This window comes from Stenella coeruleoalba (assembly GCF_951394435.1).
Source record: "Stenella coeruleoalba genome assembly, chromosome: 4".
NCBI lineage: Eukaryota > Metazoa > Chordata > Mammalia > Artiodactyla > Delphinidae > Stenella > Stenella coeruleoalba.
The window spans coordinates 130,466,754-130,487,302 of NC_137149.1; the positions used below are offsets into that span (position 1 = coordinate 130,466,754).

General features: G+C 38.5%; 1 protein-coding gene across 4 annotated transcripts in view; it reads right to left on the minus strand.

Moving 5' to 3' along the window:
• Positions 1-20,549, minus strand: part of NFKB1 (nuclear factor kappa B subunit 1) — a 123,175-nt gene that overhangs the window by 35,970 nt on the left and 66,656 nt on the right. For all 4 annotated transcript variants that reach the window (XM_079919681.1, XM_079919680.1, XM_079919679.1 and 1 more), the window contains 3 exons: positions 10,926-11,089; positions 8,957-9,115; positions 7,536-7,640 (listed from right to left, as the gene is read on the minus strand). In XM_079919681.1, coding sequence (XP_079775807.1) covers positions 7,536-7,640; positions 8,957-9,115; positions 10,926-11,089 — 428 coding nt within the window. The remainder of the gene's footprint in view (positions 1-7,535; positions 7,641-8,956; positions 9,116-10,925; positions 11,090-20,549) is intronic.

Here is a 20,549-nt window from a genome sequence, read left to right on the forward strand (position 1 = left end):
AACTCAGGTTGGCATCTCCCTGGCTTCACTTCCTATTTCATAGGAAGGTGTATACTATTGACTTGCAAAAACTAAATTTATATTTCTATTTACATAGAATTTTAGGAATATTAGGGTTGGATAAGACATATTATATACTGGTTAATACCTCTGCCTTCAGGTAGGACTACCCTGGACCTAGTTATTCAGATTCTTTAAGCTAGGTTCAAGACTTCTCTTAATAAGCCATTCCAACGTAATGATAATGATTAAGAGTCACATTTACAAATAAAGGTACTCAGATTGTGTTTACTCATAGTATGCACAACCAGAAATCTGGAAATGCATATTACTTGGATACAATGGGTTGAAAGAATACTGATACCAAAACCTGCAGAGAAAGTGTAAACATTTTTGGGATACAGATATATATTCATACCTTTACCTTAAAATCTTATCTCATTTTTTCTGACTTTTTAATCTCAGAGCATTTAGCCTCAAAGGAGAATTTTCTTTGTTTTAAGCCACACTCCTTTTAATAGGGGCTACATTTCCAGCTATGCAGTTGCTTACTTTGAAAATGCTCATTCTTGTAGTGAGTATATCTTTCTTTCTTTTCTTTTTAGTGAAGAAACTACAATTATTTTTATTGAAAAATGTGAAAGTGAAATATTATATTTTTTGCATTATTATTTTTTAACATCTTTATTGGAGTATAATTGCTTTACAATGGTGTGTTAGTTTCTGCTGTATAACAAAGTGAATCAGCTATACGTATACATATATCCCCAAATCCCCTCCCTCTTGCATCTCCCTCCCACTCTCCCTACCCCACCCCTCTAGGTGGTCACAAAGCACCAAGGTGATCTCCCTGTGCTATGCAGCTGCTTCCCACTAGCTATTTTACATATGGTAGTGTATATATGTCCATGACACACTCTCACTTCGTCCCAGCTTACCCTTCCCCCTCCCCGTGTCCTCAAGTCCATTGTCTACATCTGTGTCTTTATTCCTGTCCTGCCCCTAGGTCCATGAGAACCAGTTTTTTTTCTTTTTTTTAGATTCCATATATATGTGTTAGCATATGGTGTTTGTTTTTCTCTTTCTGACTTACTTCACTCTGAATGACAGATTCTAGGTCCAACCACCTCACTACAAATAGTTCAATTTCATTTCTTTTTATGGCTGAGTAATATTGTATTGTATATATGTGCCACATCTCCTTTATCCATTCATCTGTTGATGGACACTTAGGTTGCTTCCATGTCCTGGCTACTGTAAATAGTGCTGCAATGAACATTGTGGTACATGACTCTTTTTGAATTATGGTTTCCTCAAGGTATATGCCCAGTAGTGGGACTGCTGGGTCATATGGTAGTTCTATTTGTAGTTTTTAAGGAACCTCCATATTGTTCTCCATAGTGGCTGTATCAATTTACATTCCCACCAACAGTGTAAGAGGGTTCCCTTTTCTCCACACTCTCTCCAGCATTTATTGTTTGTAGATTTTTTGATGACGGCCATTCTGACCAGTGTGAGGTGATACCTCATTGTAGTTTTGATCTGCATTTCTCTGATGGTAAGTGATGTTGAGCATCCTTTCATGTGTTTCTTGGCACTCTGTATAGCTTCTTTGCAGAAATGTCTTTTTAGGTCTTCTGCCCATTTTTGGATTGGGCTGTTTATTTTTTTGATATTGAGCTGTATGAGCTGCTTGTAAATTTTGGAGAGTAATCCTTTCCCAGTTGCTCCGTTTGGAAATATTTTCTCCCATTCTGAGGGTTGTCTTTTCATCTTGTTTATGGCTTCCTTTGCTGTGAAAAAGCTTGTAAGTTTCATTACGTCCCATTTGTTTATTTTTGTTTTTATTTCCATTTCTCTAGGAGGTGGGTCAAAAAGGATCTTGTGATTTATGTCAAAGAGTGTTCTGCCTATGTTTCCCGCTTTATAATGTCTGGCCTTACATTTAGGTCTTAATTTGTTTTGAGTTTGTTGTTGTATACGGTGTTAGGGAGTATTCTAATTTCATTCTTTTATATGTAGCTGTCCAGTTTCCCCAGCACCACTTATTGAAGAGGCTGTCTTTTCTCCATTGTATATTCTTGCTTCCTTTATCAAAGATAAGGTGACTATATGTGTGTGGGTTTATCTCTGGGCTTGCTATCCTGTTCCACTGATCTATATTTCTATTTTTGTGACACACCATACTGTCTTGATTACTGTAGCTTTGTAGTATAGTCTGAAGTCAGGGAGCCTGATTCCTCCAGCTCCGTTTTTCTTTCTCAAGATTGCTTTGGCTATTTGGGGTCTTCTGTGTTTCCATACAAATTGTGAATTTTTTTGTTCTAGTTCTGTGAAAAATACCATTGGTAGTTTGATACGCATTGCACTGAATCTGTAGATTGCTTTGGGTAGTATAGTTATTTTCACAATGTTCATTCTTCCAATCCAAGAACATGGTATATCTCTCCATCTGTTTGTCATCTTTAATTTCTTTCATTAGTGTCTTATAGTTTTCTGCATACAGGTCTTTTGTCTTCTTAGGTAGGTTTATTCCTAGGTATTTTATTCTTTTTGTTGCAGTGGTAAATGGGAGTGTTTCCTTGATTTCTCTTTCAGATTTTCATCATTAGTGTATAGGAATGCAAGAGATTTCTGTGCATTAATTTTGTAACCAGCTACTTTACCAAATTCATTCATTAGCTCTAGTAGTTTTCTGGTAGCATCTTCAGGATTCTCTATGTATAGTATTATGTCCTCTGCAAACAGTGATGGTTCTACTTCTTCTTTTCAAATTTGAATTTATTTCCTTTTCTTCTCTGACTGCTGTGGCTAAAACTTCCAAAACTGTGTTGAATAACAGCAGTGAGAGTGGGCAACCTTGCCTTGCTCCTGATCTTAGTGGAAATGGTTTCAGTTTTTCACCATGGAAAATGATGTTGGCTGTGGATTTGTCATATATGGCCTTCATTATGTTGAGGGAGGTTCCCTCTATGCCTACTTTCTGGAGGGTTTTTATCATAAATAGGTGTTGAATTTTGTCAAAAGCTTTTTCTGAATCTATTGAGATAATCATATGGTTTTTATCTTTCAATTTGTTAATATGGTGTATCACATTGATTGATTTCTGTATATTGAAGAATCCTTGAATTCCTGGGACAAACCCCACTTGATCGTGGTGTATGATCCTTTTAATGTGCTGTTGGATTCTGTTTGGTAGTATTTTGTTGAGGATTTTTACATCTATTTTCATCAGTGATATTGGCCTGTAGTTTTCTTTAATTGCGACATCTTTGTCCGGTTTTGGTATCAGGGTGATGGTGGCCTCGTAAAATGAGTTGGGGAGTATTCCTCCCTCTGCTATATTTTGGAAGAGTTTGAGAAGGATAGGTATTAGCTCTTCTCTAAATATTTGATAGAATTCGCCTGTGAAGCCATCTGGTCCTGGGCTTTTGTTTGTTGGAAGATTTTTAATCACAGTTTCAATTTCAGTGCTTGTGATTGGTCTGTTTATATTTTCTATTTCTTCCTGGTTCAGTCTTGGAAGGTTGTGCTTTTCTAACAATTTGTCCATTTCTTCCAGATTGTCCATTTTATTGTCATATAGTTGCTTGGAGTAATTTCTCATGATCCTTTGTATTTCTGCAGTGTCCGTTGTTACTTCTCCTTTTTCACTTCTAATTCTGTTGATCTGAGTCTTCTCCCTTTTTTTCTTGATGAGTCTGGCTAATGGTTTATCAATTTTGTTTACTGTCCCAAAGAACCAGCTTTTAGTTTTATAGATCTTTGCTACTGTTTCCTTCATTTCTTCTTCATTTATTTCTGATCTGATCTTTATGATTTCTTTCCCTCTGCTAACTTCGTGTTTTTTCGGTTCTTCTTTCTCTAATTGCTTTAGGTGTAAGGTTAGGTTGTTTATTTGAGATGTTTCTTGTTTCTTGAGGTAGGATTGTATTGCTATAAAATTCCCTCTTAGAACTGCTTTTGCTGCATCCCATAGGTTTTGGGTCGTCGTGTTTTCATTGCCATTTGTTTCTAGGTATTTTCTGATTTCTCTTGATTTCTTCAGTAATCTCTTGGTTATTTAGTAGAGTATTGTTTAGCCTCTATGTGTTTTAGAGATTTTTAGAGATTTTTTCCTGTAATTGATATCTAGTCTCACAGCGTTGTGGTTGGAAATGATACTTGATACGATTTCAATTTTCTTAAGTTTACCAATGCTTGATTTGTGACCCAAGATATGATCTCTCCTGGAGAATGTTCCATGAGCACTTGAGAAGAAAGTGTATTCTGTTGTTTTTGGATGGAATGTCCTATAAATATCAATTAAGTCCATCTTGTTTAACGTGTCCTTTAAAGCTTGTGTTTCCTTGTTTATTTTCATTTTGGATGATCTGTCCATTGCTGAAAGTGGGGTGTTAAAGTCCCCAACCATTATTGTGTTACTGCTGATTTCCCCTTTTATGGGTATTAGCATTTGCCTTATGTTATTGAGGTGCTCCTATGTTGGGTGCATAAATATTTACAACTGTTATATCTTCTTTTTGGCTGGATCCCTTGATCATTATGTAGTTCCCTTCTTTGTCTCTTGTTTTAAAGTCTATTTTGTCTGATATGAGAACTGCTACTCCAGCTTTGTTTTGATTTCCATTTGCATGGAATATCTTTTTCCATCCCCTCACTTTCAGTTTGTATGTGTCCCTAGGTCTGAAGTGGGTCTCTTGTAGACAGCATATATATGGGTCTTGTTTTTGTATCCATTTAGCAAACCTGTGTCTTTTTTTTTTTTTTTTTTTGGCGGTATGCAGGCCTCTCACTGTTGTGGCCTCTCCCGTTGTGAAGCACAGGCTCCAGACGCGCAGGCTCAGCGGCCACGGCTCACGGGCCCAGCCACTCCGTGGCATGTGGGATCTTCCCGGACCAGGGCATGAACCCGTGTCCCCTGCATTGGCAGGCGGACTCTCAACCACTGCGCCACCAGGGGAAGCCCAAGCCTGTCTTTTGGTTGGAGCATTTAATCCATTCACATTTAAAGTAATTATCAATATGTATGTTCCTATTACAATTTTCTAAATTGTTTTGGGTTTATTTTTATAGCTGTTTTTCTTTCTTGTGTTTCCTGCCTAGAGAAGTTCCTTTAGCATTTGTTGTAAAGCTGGTTTGGTGGTGCTGAATTCTCTTAACTTTTGCTTATCTGTAAAGGTTTTAATGTCTTCACTGAATCTGAATGAGATCCTTGCTGGGTAGAGCAATCTTGGTTGTAAGTTTTTCCCTTTCATCACTTTAAATATGTCCTGCCACCCCTTCTGGCTTGCAGAGTTTCTGCTGAAAGATCAGCTGTTAACCTTATGGGGATTCCCTTGTATGTTATTTCTTTCTTTTCCCTTGCTGCTTTTAATATTTTTTCTTTGTATTTTTGACAGTTTGTTTAATGTGTCTTGGCATGTTTCTCCTTGGATTTATCCTGTATGTGACTCTCTGCACTTCCTGGACTTGCGTGGCTATTTCCTTTCCCATGTTAGGGAAGTTTTCAACTATAATCTCTTCAAATATTTTCTCAGTCCCTTTCTTTTTCTCTTCTTCTTCTGGAACTCCTATAATTTGAATGTTGGTGCGTTTAACGTTGTCCCAGAAGTCTCTGAGGCTGTCCTCAATTCTTTTCATTCTTTTTTCTTTATTCTGCTCTACAGTAGTTATTTCCACTATTTTATCTGCCAGGTCACTTATCCGTTCTTCTGCCTCAGTTATTCTGATATTGATTCCTTCTAGAGAATTTTTAATTTCATGTATTGCGTTGTTCATCGTTTGTTTGCTCTTTAGTTCTTCTAGGTCCTTGTTAAATGTTTCTTGCATTTTCTCTATTCTATTTCCAAGATTTTAGATCATTTTTACTATCATTACTCTGAATTCTTTTTCAGGTAGACTGCCTACGTCCTCTTCATTTGTTTGGTCTGGTGGGTTTTTACCTTGCTCCTTCATCTGCTCCCTATTCCTCTGTCTTCTCATTTTGTTTAACTTACTGTGTTTGGGGTTTCCTTTTCACAGGCTGCAGGTTCGTAGTTCCCATTGTTTTTGGTGTCTTCCCCCAGTGGGTGAGGTTGGTTCAGTGGCTTGCATAGGCTTCCTGGTGGAGGGGACTGGTGCCTGTGTTCTGGTGGGTGGGGCTGGATCTTGTCTTTCTGGTGGGCAGGACCACGTCCAGTGGTGTGTTTGGGGGCATCTGTGAACTTAGTATGATTTCAGGCAGCTTCTCTGCTAATGGATGGGGTTGTGTTCCTTTCTTGCTGGTTGATTGGCATTGGGCATCCAGCACTGGAGCTTGCTGGTCGTTGAGTGGAGCTGGGTCTTAGCAGTGAGACAGAGGTCTCTGGGAGAGCCCTCGCCAATTGATATTACATGGGGCCGGGAGGTCTCTGGTGGTCCAATGTGCTGGAGTCAGCTCTCCCACCTCAGAGGCTCAGGCTTGACACCTGGCCGGAGCACCAAGACACTGTGAGCCGCGCAGCAGTGAATGTGGCAGTCTCCGTTATGAAGTCTGATTACGAGGGTCTTCAGTAGCTGCTCAGCTAGAACAGGCTGACTTGGGAGCACTTTGTCTACGAGGCTGTCTCCAGCAGCCCGTGGCTGAAAGAGTAGGTCTTCGCATGCGCTGCCGGAATCTTGAACATTTATATAGAGGTCTTCGCTGGGTTCGGTCACAGGTTTGGTACAGGTGGTCTCAAGAACATCTTACTCTCTCAAGGCTGTGCGCTTGAAACAGCTCCTACACCTGAGGATCTACAAGCTGCAGAAAGACGAGACTGCCTGGGGCCACGTGCAAGCCGTGATTCTTGCCACGTGCCCTGCTGCTGCCGTCGTGGAAGTGAGTGTATCTTTATTATACTATACCTTCTATCATTTTATTTAAAAAATGAGTGAAACTTGAGAAAATAACACAATCTCCTTCAGCTTTTGCTGACTTATCAATCTTGCGCTATATTTAGTGAGAGATAAACGCCAAGAACCTTTCTGAAAGTGAAAATTATGAGAGGAATATGCTCTGAGAATTTCCCTATAGTCCTTATTCTCTTTCTTTTTCTTAAATGACATCATAGTGTCATGTGAAGATACCCAGAGAAGCTCTCTGTGTTGCAATGAAGCATGGTAAGATAAACAAAAAACAATTTTACACTATGTAAAACATTTATTCTGTGTGTGTGTGTGTGTGTGTGTGTGTGTGTGTGTGTGTGTGTGTGTGTGTGTGTGTGAAGCATGGGCTATTACTCATTTATTTAAAGTTCAGATACCAAAATTTAAAGTATAAAAACCCTGAAACATCACTGATTCCGATGGTCACTGTTTTCTTATTTATCTTTACTTCTGTTGAAAATTTTAAAATGAATTAGTTGGGTTAACAAAATAACATGGACAACTTAAATTTGGAAGAGAAGAAATGTATAAATTTTTAAAAGGAGTTCTATGGCAAGGAGGGATATTACTGGGCCCACTGACAAAAAGTGACTCAGAAACACACTCAGAATTATACTTCACATCTGGAGATCAGAGCATATATTTACCTTTCTGAACCTTGTCACAGAGAAGATAAATCTCTTCCCCTCCAGTTACGCATCCAGCTGTCCTGTCCATCCTTACTATTTTCAAGTTGGAGGCATTGGGGGCTTCTGTCCACAGGAGAAAAACAACAAACTTCATTATTTATCCTCAGCTTCACATGCTAACCTCCTATGAGGGACCTTAAAGAAAGTTTAAATAGATGCTTTCACTCATACTGCTTTAACAAGGATATAAATAAAACAAAAATGCCTTCTGAAACCCTCAGAGCACTTCTTGGGCATGGCTCATTCATTATCACCAAAACAGATGAGACACAAAGGAGCAGTATTTGTTTCTCCCACTAACACAGTAAGAGAGATTAATAGAGAAAGAGAAAGAAATTTTCTGATGTTTCAGGAAGTTCCAAGCTAATGGATGTGTGGAATTTCAATAAGGTCAAGACTTTAACCCCAAACTTATGTCCATGATACCATTTACAAGAGTCCTAGAAATTTAGGAGAAGCAGTTTTCTAAAACTATTTATTAATTTTTATTCTACAGAAAAGAAAAATGAAGATGTTATATTTCTTTTCCCCAAACGAAATTAGAATTCTGTGTGGTTAAGGGGTAAAAGTTTTGTGTGGTAATAGTATAAGGCTTCCCTTTTTTTTTTTGGCTCCAACAGCTGCATTTTAAAGTGATCTTTGGTATGCGAGTCTACATCAGTTTATAAAGCTTTCACTTCCCTTCAAACATGTTTAAATTAGAGAAATCAGTTAGTTGTTGTACTTGGGGCATGGCGTTCTCTACTTAGACCAAACTCTATAACCTTTCAAGGAGCCTAAATACTGCCCTTGTAGACTTTTTGGAAATATCTGTTTAATAAATCCCATGCATACCAAATTAGAAATTTGCATGGTAAATGCTGAAGACCACTGTAAAACTCTTTCAAAAACTCCAGGAACTACAGACTGAAATAGAATTTTGAAGCTACGAAATATCTGTACTGCTCACTTAGTTAACCTGATGTTCCCAACTTGATAAAGCTATAACATGCAAGAATGAAAATGGATAAGAGGTGTCTTTTACTAACTTCTCTTCAGAGCCCCAACTGAGATACTCTTCTCATCTAAGAGCACCAACAATATATCCTCGTAGTAAGGAATTCATAAATAATAAGAGATTTGGCATTGCACGTAGAAGACTACAACGGTGATCTGAGGAAGATTTATCGAGCACCTCACAGTATTTCACTTTTAATCTCAACATCAAGTTTTAAGCTGAATTTCAGTATTCTCATTTTGTAAGATGAGAAATATGAGGCTCCAAGTGATTAAGTTACTTGCCCCAGGAATCAGAGCTAGTCAGTAACTGCCGGGGCCGGGCTGGAAGTCTGTTCTTGACTTTACAGCCAGCTGCCTCCTGTCAGAAGTCAGGTACTCACTGCTATCATAGATGGCGTCCGATACCACGGGTTCCAGGCGCCTCGTGAAGCTGCCGGTGCTGTCTGGAAGGAAGGCTGTAAACATAAGCCGCACCACGCTGAGGTCCATCTCCTTTGTCTGCTGAAGAGCTGCCTGGCGGATGATCTCCTTTTCCCGATCTAGGACCAGACAACATGGGGCATTCATGCCCAGGGAAAGAGTAAAGCGTGAACGTTTTAGATAGGATGCTTTTATAAAGCTCAAATAAAGAACATCAACTTAAAATAAAAGTCTATTTTTTTTTCTTTTGAAATTCTTCATATTGCTAATACAATTTTAAGAATTATCTATTTATGTCATCCAAACGTAAAGGCATCAAAAAAGGGCCTGCATTTTCTCTGGATCACAGTAAAAACTGTCCTGCGTGTGTCAAACTGCCTCTCTCCTATCTTCCCCTGCCCTGTCCCAAGACACAAAGGATGTGATGGAATGGAATGCAGTAGCCTGACCATGCCTCACTCGTCTGGAGGAATGTGAAAATTAAGTATTCCAAAAGCTCTCTGGGCACAGGGACTGTATTCATCCCACAGTGCCCGGCACAGTACCTGGCACTAAGCAAGTACAGCTCAGCAAGTGTTTCTAAAGAGCCAAATGACTCCACTGCACTGGGCGCCTTCCCTCCTGATGGAGCTTTCATACTGATGGACATAATCGTACTTAACTTACAATATCATAAGAGGTGATAATTCAAGTGATAAGTACTATAAAAGAGCTACAGTTGAAGTGATATGAAACTTCAAAGGAGGGGAGAATCCAGAGGCTTTGAAGCAGAAGAGGCATTGCTCTAAATCTTGAAAGGATGGTAGAACTTGAACTTAGGAGAATGAAAAAAGGCATCCCAGGAAGAGGAAAGAGCAGGAATGGAAAGAATGTGCCAAAGAGAGAAAGTGAGAAATTGTGCTTCTATGGTGTAGTTCAGTTTGACAAGAAGGGATGTAGTGGGAAACAAAGTCGAAAATGCAGATTGGGGCTAGCTCTTGGGAGGCCTAAAATGCCAGGGTATGGAATTTGGATTCGGACGCAACAGGGAGACACTGAGTAGTGGTGACCTGTAGGCTTCAGTAAGATCCATCTGGCCACAGGGTGTAAACTAGATTAGAAGTGGGGAGGGACAGAGACAGAGCATCAAAAAATGGAGTGAGGAGGGGAACCCCAGAGAGCACAGAACAGCTGGACCACGAACTGGAGATGCAGCAGAGGTGAAAAGGAGGACTCAAAGATGATGTGAAGGTTTTGAGGATGAATAGCAGAAGACAGAACATGGCTAATGGGAAAATGATTGTCTCTGGACTGCCTGAGTATGAGCTGGTGACAGGATGGCCAGACGAAAGGACAACACATAAAAGCAGAAATGGCATATGTGGTGGAACAAGGATTAGGGTTGAAAGAAAAAAATATAAGTGAAGGCAGGAAAACATACAATCATAGCATTTTTATGATAAAGAGGATAGCTTACAATGAGCCTGAAGAGCCCAAAGAAAGAAAGATTCCTTATAATAAGGTGAGCTGGGGGAGGTATAACAGAGCAGGTGTTCTTTGAACCATGTCTTGAATTCTGAATTGGTCCTGACAGGTTGAAAAGGGAAGCGGGGGGGGTGTTTTAGGTAGAGGAAGACATATACAAAGGTATGAGTATGCATCAGTGTTCAGGGGGCGGTGATGGGGAGAGGTGGGTACAGGTGGGACCTCCGATAAAGCTGGAAAGGGGGCTGAGGCCCGGCTTTGTATGCCAGGCTATGGGGGTACAGATTTTATTCTAGAAGTAGCAGGATGCCATCAAAGGTTTCTGAGCAGGGAAAGGGTGAGAGCAGCTTGGGGTACGGACCAGGAGAAGGAGAAACCTGGGGCATAAGATGAGCACATGGTCTACACACAGGACAAGGAGAGCCAGAGCTCTCAAAGGAGCAAGGCTGGGAGAGTGATACTCACCTGTGAGCTGCCGGTCTCCTCCCCCTTCTGCTTGTAAATAGGCAAGATCAGGATGCACCAGAAGTCCGGGGTTATAGCCCCTTATACATGCATCTGTCATTCGTGCTTCCAGTGTTTCAAATACTTTTTTTTTTGTCACGTGAAGTATACCCAGGTTTGCAAAGCTGGAGAAAAAACAGTAACAGCAACGACAAACCAGAATTAGTCAGTCAATGACTAGAGAGTCCTGTTTTACCTTAGCTATGGATTGAGAAAAAATGCACAGGCCCTCAATCACCGGCCCTCAAACACATTACTATTTCTGCAGTGAAACATACAAAGCAGACTCACCAAATGGAATAATAAAGACTATAACCAGCTGCACATCATGTCAGGCTGGGTTTTGCCACCAAATCAGTCTGTGGTAAAATTAGAAAAATCTTTTCGTTTTCAAAGCGTACTAGACTTGCAAATTATGAATAAGGGAGTGGGTATACACATCTTAATAAGAAAGTTTTACCTAGACTCATTTTAAAGTATTTTTCTAGGAGAGTTGTATGAAAAGAAATTTTAATTCCAAATATACTAACTTTTCTAACTTTTTAAAAAAGAATATGCAAAATACTATATTTAGAAGATTTTTTTTCTTTTGGCTCATCCCTGGGTTTCTAGACGGGATTTAATGTCTACCAGGAGTCCCATCTCCTCCTGGGCTGCTCTAAGGTTGGAATTATTTATGACCACTAGAATGTCCAACTCTACATGTACTCAGTCTTGAGGTATACCTTCAATCAAGGATGGATAACTTTTTATATTGTGAAGCCTACATATCCATAAAACAAAATATGTTAATATGCTAATTAAAGCAATTAAAGGGATCTTTAAATATATAAACTGCTCCAGCCATTCATGTTTTAAAATAAACTACATGAAACAAAGAAGTGTATTCAATAAATGTAATACAACAAACAAACAAAACAGCACTTCACCAAGGAGACTCATTCGGTCAACAAATATTTATTTTGCTCCTTAGTACCAGGCAGCGTCCTGGGTGCTTCTGTCAACAGTAAAGGAATCCCTACCTTCATGGAGTTTATATGCTAGTGCAACAACAGAGAGGAAACAAACAAGTAAATTTTATAATTTAAAAGGTAAAAAGTGTTACCAAGAAAAATAAAGTAGGAATGGGGAAGAGGAAAGGCAGTAGTAGACGGCACGGCACTTAAAAATAGGAAGAGGCCAGACAGGGCCTCACTGAAAAGATGTCAACTGAACAAAGACTTGAAGGAAGTGGGGGGTGAGACATGGATATATGGAAAAAGAACATTTGAGGTGGAAGGAACAGCAAGTACAAAGACCCTGAGGTAGGATCATGCCTGGTGTCTGCAAGACAACAATGGCAAACAGGCCAGTGTGGCTGGAGTGAGATGAACAAGGGGTCAGAAGTAAGTAAGGAGTTCAAAGAGATAAGTGGGGCACCGTTCTTTTAAAGCCTTGTAAGCTTTTGTAAGGACTCTTCTTTTCCTCTGGCTTTTACTCAGAAAGAAAAAAAAATATTAGCGGGAATATTAGAGGAAAGATAGAAATATTATGATAATTGGATCAAATGAAATAAAGAAGAAGATAATGTTGGAAAACTAGATAAACTAGGGAAAGAAAACATAGGAGGTGAAGGCTGAATGAGATGAGCACTCATACAGAGGCCCAGAGATGAAATGATACAGGTGTACAGACAGTGATGAAAAAAAGTAGGACAGCGGAGGCAGACACCGAAAAGAAAATACAGAATATAAGCCCCTTGAGAGCAGAGATATCCAGTGACTAGAGACCTGGGTGCTTAATAAATGTCTACTGGATAAATAAATGCATGAATTAATCCAGCACAGAAAAACACGCAGTATGACACATTGGTATGCATGGAGGCACAGGGGGATTTTCAGAAACAACACCTCCGTATTTTGGCCTTTTAGGCTTTACTCCTATACAGACACCACCCATAACTACAGGAAAACGAGGCTGATCTTCTAGGTAACAGCAATGATAAACACGTGTGCAGCACTTTACCACCTAGAAAGTGCTTTTCATGTATATTATCTAATTTAATCTCTGTGAAAAGTCATCATCTGTATTTTTCATTATGTGAATAATGGATTTACTGTGGAAATAAATGAAACAATACAGAAGTCAGTCTTCTACCTTAGGTAATGATAGAGCAACACAGACCGATTGAACCTCGCATTTTAAACAACAAAAAACATATGAAAAAATAGTTTTCAGACACTGAACAATAGGTGGCATAGGACAGTGAGCCTTAAGAAAAGGAAAACAAATAAGGTGAATTCTAAAATTATGCTGCCTTAATATCTAGAGCGAGCTTCCAGGCTACAGTAAGGAAGGGGGAGCCCAAACAGGGCCTGCTGACCTCCTTGAGTTTAGGAGACAAAGGAGGTCAACAAGGGTAGAATTCACAGGCCGATACCTGAGAAGAAAGAACCACATACCGAGAGACACTCAGAGCATGTGTGTGAGGAAATGACCCAAGGCTGGGAAAAGAACAATCAGAAGCACAGGCAGAACAGCCCCTGGAGCACACACAGGGCTAGAATAGTTCAAGAAAGCTTGTGATACACGAAGTGTTAGGGTGTACAGTCAGAAAGGTATTGCCTTTGTAATGGCATCAAGTTAACCCTAGACTGAAGGCTGCTCTGGTCTCCCTAAAAAGGCTTAATAGTAAGTCTAGAAAGGATCAAGCTATTCCCAAACTTAACTTCATCCCAATGCTCAAAAATATTTAGATGCATAGAAAATAAAAAATCCAACTACCCACAATCCAAAATTCAAAATGTCTACCATCCAATCAAAAATTACCAGGCATACAAAGAAACAGGAAAATATAACGAGGAAAAAAATCATTCAATAGAAACAGATCCAGAAATGAAATGAGACAGAAAACAGAATTTGTAGGTAAGTACATGGAAAAGCTATGAGAGATATACTCCATATAGTCGAGAAGAAAGCATTAGTATGCGAAGGAGAGGCATGGAAGATATAAAAAAGACCCCCCCCTCAAAACCCATAGAGGTGAAAACTACAACGTCTGAGAAGAAAAACACACCAGATGGGATTAAGAACATATTAGACAGTACAGACAAAAATTAGTGAACTTGAGGACACAGTAAAAAAACTATCTGAAATGAAACTGAAAAGATGAAAAAAATTTTAAAAAGAAGAGATCATTAATGAGCTGTGGCATAATTTCAAATGGCCAAATATACATGAGGTTGATGTTTCAGAAGAGAAAAGAGAGGAGTGGATGGAAAAAATATTTTAAAAAATAATGGCCGAAAAGTTTTAAAATTTAATAAAAACTATAAACCCAGAGATCCAAGAATCTCAGTGAACCACAAAGCACAAGAAACATGAAGAATACAACACTAAAGCTTATCATAATCAAACTGCTGAAAACTAGCGATGAAGAGAAAATCTGAAAAGCTGACAGAGAAAAAAACTGATACACTATGTACAGAGGAATAAAGGTAAGAATGACAGGAGACTTCTTTTTGGAAACAAGGCAAGCCAGAAGACAGTGAAGCAGCATATTTTAAGGACATGAAAGAAAAACTGTGTCAACCTGTATTTCTATACTCCTCAAAAATATCTTTGAAAAACAAAAACAAAATAAAGACTTTAAGATGTACAACTGAAAGAATTTATCAGCAGCACACCCGTGGTATAAGAAAAATTAAAGGAAGTCAACACATGGGTAAGTATAAAATACTTTCTTTCCCTTATTTAAAAGTTTCTTTGAAAGATAACTGATGATTTAAAGCAAAAATAAAAAACAATATACGGTGGGATTTACAACATATGCAGATGTAAAATATATGACATAATAGCACAAAGGTCAAGAGAGGGGAAATGAAAATATACTGTTAACATGCTATACATAGAGAGGTATAATGCTACTTGAAGGTAGACTATGATAAGTTAAAGATGTATAGTATAAACCTAAAACAATGGCTAAAAAATACAAAGAGGTATAAATCTAAAAGGAGATAAATGAAATGACAAATAATCAATTAATCTAAAAGAAGGCAGGGGAAGGGGGAATGAAGAATAGATATGACAAGCAGAAAACAAACAGCAAGAGGGTAGATTTAAACACAGCCATATCAGTAATCATATTAAATAAAAGTCACCTAAACACCCCACTAAAAGACAGAGTATGTGAGACGGAATACAAAGTAAGACCCAACTATATGCAGTGCATATTTACTTTGAATATAAACACACAAAAAGGTTAAAACTAAGAGGATGGGGAAAAAAATGTTCCAAGCTAACATTATTCAAAAGAAAGCTGAAGTAACTATATTAGTTTCAGTCAAGGTAAAGAGCAAAGTCCAGAGCAAAGAATATTACCAGGAATAAAAAAGAAGGTCATTTCATAATGATAAAGGGATCAATTAAGAGGACATAAGAATCCTAAATTTTTATGCATCTAATAAAAGAGCTTCACAATACAAGAAACAAAATCTTATAGAACTGAAAAGAGAAATAGATGTATTTATGAATACTGTCAGATTTCAATAATCTTCTCTCAATAATTAATAGAACAAGTAGAGAGAAAATTAGTAAGGAGAGAAAAGCTTTGAACAAACAACCTTACCCAACTGACATTTACAGAACATGCGTTCAATCTGATCAGACTAAACATTCTTTTTGAAGTGCACCAGGAACATTTACCAAGACAGACCAGGGCTTCCCTGGTGGCACAGTGGTTGAGAATCTGCCTGCCAGTGCAGGGGACACGGGTTCGAGCCCTGGTCTGGGAAGATCCCACATGCCGCGGAGCAACTAGGCCCGTGAGCCACAACTACTGAGCCTGTGCGTCTGGAGCCTGTGCTCTGCAAAAAGAGAGGCCGTGATAGTGAGAGGCCCGTGCACCGCGATGAAGAGTGTCCCCCGGTTGCCGCAACTAGAGAAAGCCCTCGCACTGAAACGAAGACCCAACACAGTCAAAAATAAATAAATAAATAATTTTTTTAAAAAAAGGACTGACTTAAAAAAAAGACAGACCATATTCCCTCCATAAAACAAGCCTCAATATATTTAAAAGGAATCAAATGATACCAAATATTCTCTTACCACAATGGAACTAAATCAGATATCAGTAACAAAGTTACCTAGGCAGGAGTACATTTAAATCAAGACTGGCCACATAATAATTAATTGTTGAAGGTGGGTGACGGATACAACGAAGGCTCACTATGCTATTCTTTCTACTTTTGTATATGTTTGGAAATTTCTATAATAAAGTGCAAAAGAAAAATGAGAGCAGACATTATTAGGATAAAAAACAGAAAAAAACAAGGATCATAAATGTTAACATGTGAGAATGCAAAATGGTGCAGCCACTTTGGAAAACAACTTGGCAGTTTCTTTTTCTTCTTCTTTTTTTTTTTTTTTGCCACACCATGCGGCACGTGGAACTTCCCTGACCAGGGATCGAATCCGTTCCCACTGCAGTGGAAGCCTGGAGTAGTCTTAACCACCGGACCACCAGGGAAGTCCAACGATTTGGCAGTTTCTTATCAAGATAAACATACTCTTAGCACACATCCCTACAATTCCACTCCTCAGTATTTACCCAAGCCAAGAAAAATGAAAACTTATGTTCACACAAAAGGTGGCTTTGTTCTGAAAAACTGGAAACAAACCAGATGTCCTTCAACAGGTGGATAAACTGTGATATATCAACACAATGCAACAATGCAACAGTACTTATTAACTAAAAGGAATAAACTACTGACAGACTCAGCAATCTGGAGGAATCTGAAATACATTATGCTAAGTGAAACAAGTCAGACCCAAAAAGGCTACATATTGTAGGATTGCATCTGCATATCATTCTGGAAAAGGCAAAACTATGGGGGTAGAACAGATCAGAGGTTGCCAGTGCCTAGAGTTGGGGGGGAACCTGACTCCAAAGGGTCACACAGGGATTTTCAGGATGGGGGATGGGGGAGGGAATAAAACTATTCTACGCCTTAATTGTGGTGATTATATGAGTATTTATCAAAACTCATAGAACTGTATACTTTAAAGGCTGACTGTTACAGTATTTAAATTAATTTCAAAAATTTTTAGAAAGACAGGTTATCACAGTTAATAATGGGTTAGTAACGGGACTGGGACTACAGTCCTGTTTCTTACTCAAAATGCCATATTCTTACACATCAGTGGTTTTCAAAGTATACTCTCCAGACGAGCAGCATCAGTATCACCCAAGAATTTATTAAAATGCAAATTCGTGGGCCTTATCCCAACCCTACTGAATCAGAAACGCTGAGGGTGGCGCTCAGCCATCCATGTTTTAACCAGCCCTCCAGGTGATTCTGATGGCCCCTGAAGTCTGTGAACCTCTGCTCTACACGATGAGACAGGGCAATGAGATCAGGATCTCTGGAAGTAGGGCCTGGCATCAGTATTTTTACAAAGTGACCACAGGTGACTTTAATTAGCAGCCAGGTTTGAAAACCTCTACACTGTGCCAGATGCTGCCATCATTACGATCGTCTGGGAACTGCCTCTGCCCTTTGGCTAGGTTCAAATCCCCAGGTCCTTGGGCTGGGATTCTAAAGTGCCTCCTCCATCTGGCCTTTCTTCACCTCCAGACTCAAATATTGACTTCACGGCTAGCCTGAGATTTAAAAGCAGCCCTTGACTCACAATACACACCCTAGGTTTGGAAGTTGGATACTTCCAATCTCAGTCCAGACCTTGTCCATTTTCTCCAAACAGCTCCTTTTCTGTGCATTAAGGTTGAACCATATGAAACTGCCAGTAGCTAACTGTTCTTGCATCTACAAAAATAGCAGTTTAATATGATCTGCATTAGTTCATTGAGGGAAGGCTTGCTTCTGTTTTGCATTTTTATATTTCTATATCTACTTCGAGTGCTTACCATTGGTATATGCGGGAAATACTAGTTTAAAAAAAAGAAAAACTTCACATCTCTCTAAATCAGGGCTGCCAGGAAGCAAGCAGAGGGTGTGGTGATTATTGGTGAGGAAGGTGGCTTAAAGCAAAGTCAAGTAACAGTTTCCATTGAATGCAAATTTCAGAGAACTAAAATGCTGTTGAAACAAACTGCTGATATTCAGGATAGAAAATAAAACACCAAAGATTATTTTTATGAGGACAGGCACGAAGGACTAACTAAATAAGTGAGTAGGAAATAAAAAGTCAAAATTAAAGCTAACTAAAAGAAGTTAAAAGGACAAGCCCCTCAAATTAAACCAATCAAACTTACAATCATGACTTAGTTATCTAAAACATGAATAGTTTAATATAGATAAGAAAATATCTTCAAAAATATAAATTAAATTTTACTGAGAACTCATGCTGAGAGTAAAGTGAAGAGAAACACTACAAAGAAAGGTCATTCTTTTGGTTTTGATCATTTAGAAGTTATTTATCTTCTCAATGTCATTTTCCATATACCTTTTTTTTTTTCTTTTTGGCCACACCAAGTCCGGCATGCACCATCTTAGCTCCCCAACCAGGGATCGAATGCGTGGCCCCTGCATTGGGAGCGCAGAGTCTTAACCACTGGACCACCAGGGAAGTCCCTCCATTTATCTTTTTTGATGTGTTGGATTGATGCCCAGCTTATGAATTTATACTCTTAACCTAAACTGTATTGAAAACTGCTTATCATGGTTCTGTTTCTAGTATTGACAAGTCTAAGGAATAACTCTGGCTATCTTCCTAAATTTCTCTATATGCTATTCTTACCTACAAGTTAGAACTAAATAAGAATAATCGTTGATATCCTGTAAATACACATGAGGCAAGTTGGCTCATGTTATTTCATAGTATTAGCTAATGTTAGTTCAGTGTAGAATTTGGATGTAAAGGGCCTGGAGGTAGATTCTGTAGCCTAATATTCAGATTTTATAAGGGAAGAAATTAAAGTCCCCAAGAAGTCATGCAAATTGCCCCCAGTCCTACTGTTGTGAGCGACAGAACTGGAAACAGAATTCTGGTTTCCAGACCCCCAGCATGAGACTCTTTCTACTAAAATGCAACAGGTTCTGGCATTAGAAACTTAAAAAAAAATAAGAGAGACAAATGAAATCGTGAAGGAAATACTGCATTTGGGGAAACACTGTACGCAAAAGTTTCTCAGTTAAAAATCGAATTATAAAAGGAGTACCAAGGTTTCACAGAGCACTCTGAATGGGAGAGGCTACTGAGTCTACTGTAACTCTTAGGTGGCATCCTCTTGCTTACATTTCTTGGTGAAACTGCACAGTATTAGAAAACCCCACAGAGCTATGACCAGACATCTTGATGATCACATGTACAAGTTTAGATGCTCAAACTGTTGAACGAATGAATGAATGAATGAATTCCAACTACCGAACTCCTCATGCCAGCACTAAAAGAGAGTAACAGATTTCCTCACTTTCCTTGGAGACAAGGAATTTACTTTTACTCCTGCTGTAGGTCCCAAATTAAATAACCATTAGTTCCTCCCCAAATCCTCAAAGACTACTAAGGCAAACCACAGAAACACCAAATTACAGATACCATACTGGAATGTTTATAATAACAAATATTGTTAGTAGGGAAACTTCATGTATAATTTCCTCTGAAGGATATGATTATCACACACATTAAACAGGACCAAAGAGAATATACACTTCGTACTGACAGTAGCCTACTCGAGTAAATCTGCAGAGACACTACGTGATCAATTAGGCCGAAACTCTTTGACAATTACCCTGCATTTCAAAGCTCTCATAGGTCAGTCAGGAACTGTAAGGGTATTCCAAAACAAACGATGACCAACTGTGACACACAAGAGGAAACAGGCCAGCCTTTCAAGAGGATGTTGAAACAAGGTCATTTAAAGCATAGTTGAATTTTTCAAATCAATTTAGGCTTCTTCCTCCAATCTAGAGTTTTTTTTTTTCTCTGACATCAAAAGAATCAGATTTTAGTGACTTAAAAGAAAGCTCTCTAGGTTTTTCACACTTGAAAATTTTAACAGTCAAACAAAGAAATACCAAGGAACATGAAAGTTCAACCTCCCCAATAACAGCCAACTTGAAACCTGATCAGAATTCAAAGCCTGAAATGTTACCATCAGCTTAATTATAGTTGATTTAAACAATTCCTTTCTTTTGAGTGAACAGTCTAGATTAACTGGGATTTTACTGTAAACTATTTAAACCAGTATTAGGAAGCCCTGAAAGATATTCCTGAAAATTAGACAAATTTAATTAAAAATTTCTTTTGAATTGAATTTATTTCTATAATACTTCATTCATTAAAAATGGCTTGTTTTATCTCTCTGACCAACCCTTAAATGAATATGTCTCTTTGTATTTACATTTCAAGTCTAATGAATGCCAAGACAAATTTATAATCCTTGGTTGTACACACTTTAAAAAAAAATTGAAGTATGGTTGCTGTACAATATTATATGTTACAGATGTACAATATAGTGATTCAAAAATTTTAAAGGTTATACTCTTTAGTTATTATAAAATATTGGCTGTATTCCCCATTTGTACAATATATCCTTGTAGCTTATTTTATACCTAGTAGTTTGTACGTCTTAATCCCCTACTCCTA